The 5,602-nt window shown below is 35.6% G+C and overlaps 1 protein-coding gene across 1 annotated transcript; it reads right to left on the bottom strand.

Moving 5' to 3' along the window:
* Nucleotides 1–587: 587 nt before the first annotated feature.
* On the bottom strand, nt 588–2,413 carry LOC132175278 (E3 ubiquitin-protein ligase Os04g0590900-like). The gene has a single exon (XM_059587164.1). It carries the CDS (start codon nt 1,879–1,881, stop codon nt 775–777), a length of 1,107 nt encoding a protein of 368 aa, XP_059443147.1. The 5' UTR covers nt 1,882–2,413; the 3' UTR covers nt 588–774.
* Between the last annotated feature and the right edge of the window lie 3,189 nt (nt 2,414–5,602).

The raw sequence follows: 5,602 nt of genomic DNA on the forward strand, positions 1-5,602 counted from the left end.
GTCGGAGGCTGTGCTAAGAGAGATCATATGTGGTGAGCGTTAAATTGAATCTCTTAGAGTTTTAGTTATTCCTTTGATAAATCTACGGTTGAGAAGTCTATCGGAAGGGTCCGGTAAAGGAGAATCACGTTGAAGAAGATTGTGAGCAAGGAGACGAGTTGTAGGCTTGTCGATCTTACAGAGCCAAGGTCTTGCAAAGGGTTGTAAGTGTTCCTAGTGTCTGTAATCTCTGGATAATCTTTTGATAGTGATTTCCTGGGTTTGGCTGCCCCGGAGAGGTTTTACTTTTAAATCGGTTTCTAAAAGGTTTCCTCTTCGTCACTAAAATATCTGTGTCTGCCTCTTTATTGCTTTATATATTTTGGGTGATTGAATTGTTTATTGCTTCATTATATTAATTCCGCATAAATTGTGATAAACAAGTTTTTGGAGTCGGCATAGCGTTTTTCAAAGAGCTTAGGAAATGGCATACAAATGTTGAACAGAAGAAAGGAACAAGTGGTAAAACTTGGTCCAAATGACATATTTAAGCCATTGTATATTGGTATCTGATTTTCACTACACCATGAACCCATATTGATGAAACCTTGTTGAAACTGAAAAGGTCAACAAAACATTGAGATATCTATCTCTCATTTTAGCGAGAACTACATTAATTTCTCACACTGACAGACACTACATAGGATAATTTATAACTAATTTCTATATCCTCACACCAAAAATTTTCTAGTCTCATCATGAATTTACTAAAATTCATGTTTTGTTTCCCCTCTTTCAGACAGGAATAGTTGTGTTCCGTCTTCTCCCATGCCTTGCCAGAAAGACTCTGCCACTTGAAAATGATCTCTTCATTGCAATAGGACTCATTGCACAATGCAATGCCTTGTTTTTATGGCTACACTTGCCAGCTTCTCCTGCTAATTGTTTTGATGAACCAGCATCTCCAGGGCACTCCACCACTTGGACATCTTCATCTTGATTCATGTACAAAATATCAGCAACAGAAAGGCGGCTTTGGCACGAAAGATCCATGGAAAACGATCTTCTAACATGTTCAAGTCCTGCAATATCTCTAATCTCAATTATGGTATCTCTCTCTTCTGAATTGCCCAAATCACTAAAAGCGCGTAATGGGGTCTTTGGAAAAACATCACCATGCATCATTTCTTCTTCCCTAACACAGCTTTCTATGTCTTGTGCAAGTGCTTCATTTTCATTTGCCTGTTGGGTTGCTGCAGGCAGAGTTTCATTGCTTGAAGGTGTTTCTGTCACTGGTGCAGGCAATGGAAGCGGTGCAGCATTGAAAGACACTATATTAGCACGACATAAAGGGCAATTGGAGTGGAATTTGAGCCATCTATCAATGCATGGGAGATGGAAAGCATGGCTACACTTTGGCAAAAGCCTTAGGCTCTCATCTTCTTGAAACTCACTGAGACAAACAGAGCAATCAATGCCTTCAACCAACCCTTCTTCCTTCTTGTACTTGCATACTGTAATAGACTTTATAAGAGCTTCGTCTAAGCCAGTAGTTGCAACATTCCATGGTTCATGGAGCGACGGGTTGTGATTTTCTTCCAATTCTTCTTCAATGGAGTCATCATGCTCTTCTCTTGTTGCTGAGTCCACTTTGCCACAATACTTGGAAATTAGTGTGTAGTAACTTACAAGAAGGAAAGCACTTGCCAATATGCCAATGATGGCAATAACAAGAGGAGAGAAATTCGGGGTACTGGAATTGTCTTCTGGGAACTCAAAGGGAGGAGGAGGAGGGAAAATGATGTAACACCATTGTGGGCAGTTTGGGCTACAAAAGCCTTGAGAACAGTCTTTGCTGCTCATATATGGTACCCAAGCTTTCGGGTTTCCTAGAGTTGCCATGACTAATGCTCAAGAAATTAAACAGAATTTTTAACTTAATAATAATTTGAACATCAGGGTTTCTTCCTGCTAAGCTAGTGAATATTCTTAGAACAAAAAATGATACTTAAACAGGTATATAGAATGAAATCATTCAAAACAGTTGCAGAAGAACCCCAAAACCTTTATAGCAGCTTACAGTGAGAATTCTCAAAACAATGCAAGGGGTTTGTGTAATAATTGTGTCTTGTAATTGTGAAATGAAAATAGAGTAAACAAAGTATTACCTGAACACAAGTGTATGGATTTGGATGGTGGTGGGAATTTCTTTCTAACAATAGACAGAAGATATGAGCGCAATAGAAAAACACTGCTGGTTTTGTAGATTAGCAATGGATGCAAGGCAAGAATAACAAGTAAAGGGAGAGAAAGCTCCTACAATGCAAATTTCTATGAAGGGACAAGATGAGGGTGGAAAAAGTGACAAAGGGGCTTAGATAGAAAGCAAAAACAAGAACATAGGGAGCTGTAGGTGCTCTTTTCTTCTTTTTCTTTTTCTTTTTCTTTTTCTTTTCATGTTCTTCTCTTTTTCTTTTATTTGGCTGTCTTTTTTGGAGATAATGGTTTGTTGACTAAGGTGGTGTTGTTGGTTGGGCACTTAATTAAAGTAATCAATGCATTTATTTTTCCTTTTATTGCTCAAGCTAGTTGCAGATAAAAAAAAATGGAATCTCATGATAACTTTAGAAGTTTTATTTAAAACGGTGAAAGCTTTCAATGAATTGCATCTGTATGACCCCCAAATTGAGTGAACAGGATTTAACCTACATTTTTCTATCAAGCAATGTGGTTACTAAAATGGGCTGCCATGCCAAGTTAGTTAGGTGCACTTTGCTAGGAATCTCAATGTGTATGTCTTTTTCTATCAACAAAAGCTAAGAGTATGTTTGGAATTACGTTAAGAAGTTTAAAAAACATTTTTAAATTTTTAATACATAAAAAGTTGTGCCAAACAAAAATGAGTTTGTTTAGTAAAAAACTTACACTTTTTTGTTCTAAAAAAGGACTAAAACTGCGTTTTGGGGGCTGGAAGCTTGAAAATTACAATTTTTTTTTTTAAGAAAAAAAAAAAATCTCTTTCAAGCTTTTTCCATAAAAAAAACTCTATTTCCCAACGCAATTTCAAAAATACTCTAAAACCATGTGTTGCCAGAGAGTTGACATCGGTAGAACCGTATTAGGGTTTAGGTTCTCTTATCAGCCTTTTTCAATGAGTAGCTAGCCTTTTTTTCATATATGTTTTTTTTTTAATTAAAAAAAGAAAAAAGAGAAGAAAGGTTGGGAACATTACGACATTCTTATTCAAGAAAATGCTCCATTTGTGTCTTCTCAATGCATCAAAGGGCAACTGTTTATGGCCTAATCAGTAAATGCCCCCATAGATTCAGCTTGATGGAAGCATATATTCTGCTAGAATTTTAATGAGTTTTAGGCAAGCAAAGTGAGACTAACTGTAGCATTTTAATGAGTTTTAAATTAACATTAAAGCAGCCATATTTAATCTCAACCCTATAACAAAGAACACTAATCCCATCAAAAGTAAGGAATTGGATCCTCTCCATTTCCCTTTCATGCTCAAGATTTTGTTTTTTCCAGCCATGTCTACATTCAAGATGCATGCTTTCTGGGAGAGTGAAGCCTCTCTACTCAAAAACTTTAAGGATATGTAATCAATCTAATTTGTCAATTAAGAATATTCTCTCTCTCTCTCTCTCTCTCTCTCCACATGCACTTGCTCAAACCTTTTTTACTTTGTCAGCAGTCTGGTCTCCCCCTTTCCATATGACTGTTTCTTAAGAGTGATAAACAAATAAATTCTTCTTTACACTACTGCTAACTTGTAGATTTCCAAGAAAATTCTTACAATGTCCCAGACAATTTAGTATGGCAGGGAAAAACTGACAACACAATGTGAACCAATTTTCTTTCTCTTCCTTTAATGTGCTTTTGCTAATCACTACTTGGCTAACATCCCCCTAAACTCAATAGTTATCAGCTTTGACCTCTCTTGACTCCACCTTTTGAGGGAGAATAAGATTCCAATCAACCAAAAGAACCGAGTGTGATTTAAAATATGATTAGCTTGGTACCAAAATATAAAATGCTTCAGCTAATTAAACACCTGTTTGACATGCTTTATGGCATATTGGCATATCACTGAGTTGACAGAGAATATAATTATGCCCTTTCTTCAATAATATGGATTTGCAATCAAAGGGAATCACCAAAGTTGTGAAACAATTATGAAGGTTAATAACAAATCCGTGGCTAAGATGTAGCAACTTTGTTTTTGTCGCCTTCGGGGCTGCCCCTCTTATCCAATGATTCGCTGTGACATGAGATTTGTTGCTTCTCATGATGAAATCAAGTCCATGAGATCATAAGACTGAGATCCTCTAAAATTTAGAAAATCTCTTTCATGGTTCAGATTTGATTTTACAGATCTAACGAGATATATCTCGGTACGTAGTGAATAACATGATTTAAAATTTTTAAACACAGAATCCAACTGTAGCAGATTTAGACAAACATCATAGAATATGTACATTAAAGATAAATGGCATGAAAACAAAATCTAGATCAAAATGGGATTATATGCAATAGCCAACAGAAGAGAAGAAATTACTGTCCCTAAAAATTCAATTTGCATCCACTTTTACAGCCACTGATATCGTGTCTCTCCCTCGCTTTTCAAATTTTCTTGGCAAAGGGTTTTAGTAAGTAGTGAAAATACAGGGCAACGACAACTCAAGACATCCTTTCACATTGACTTGCTACTTTTCATAGTAACATTTGTCTCCCCAACTCTTGCCCCTTCGAGAAAGTGCCCTTAATCAGCTCGTTTGTGGGGTAGTCTCTTTGCACTCATTATATTATATCGGTAATATTTCACTGGAAACCATATAATGATCTAGCTTTTGGGTGAGAGACAGCTCAAGTGTTCGGGATTTATCTGTGCATTAGCACCGATCAACATACTTCAGAATTTTAAAAGAAATTGTAAATTTTCAAATTAAGGAATTCAGGCCGTTTCTTGCATCGAACAGATTGAAAAATGTCACCTAGCAAAAAGGTAGCATGTTATCGAAGCAGTCAGAAAAAAATTTTCTTCTCCAAAGCCTTCTTCAGAAAACTTAAAGACAGCTTTTGATTTAAAATTTTTCTACAATATAAAGAGCAAAAATTAATGAAAATATACTCAATTCTAATCGGTAAAATGCCACATTTTTAATTGAAAGTATTTTCAAGTTGTTCGATGCAAAGAATTGTCTGAATTCTGTAATTTCAAAATTTACAATTTCTTTGAAAATGAACGCAATATAATTAACAGTATATACAAAGTTTCTCCTCATTATAATATTAAAAAATAAATAAGAATAAAAACTACATAACTTCCTCTCATTTCAGAATAGATGCATTCCATACTAACCCAGGCCTAGTGCCTTCCAAAGCAATTAATGTCGATAGTTATTTGAAATTGACTCTCATCTAGACATGATTAGCTTTATTTTGAAAGGTTAGGACAGTTGACAGCCTTCATGAGTTTATGATAGCTCCATTCGGTGAGGGACCTAAAATCATTTAATATCAAACTCAACACTTGTCCACTTCTATGGAAGATAAAGATGAAAAATAGAATGGTTCTATTATTACTCATACCTTCGAACAACCCAAAATTAAG

Source organism: Corylus avellana, chromosome ca3, assembly GCF_901000735.1.
Source record: "Corylus avellana chromosome ca3, CavTom2PMs-1.0".
Classification (NCBI taxonomy): domain Eukaryota; kingdom Viridiplantae; phylum Streptophyta; class Magnoliopsida; order Fagales; family Betulaceae; genus Corylus; species Corylus avellana.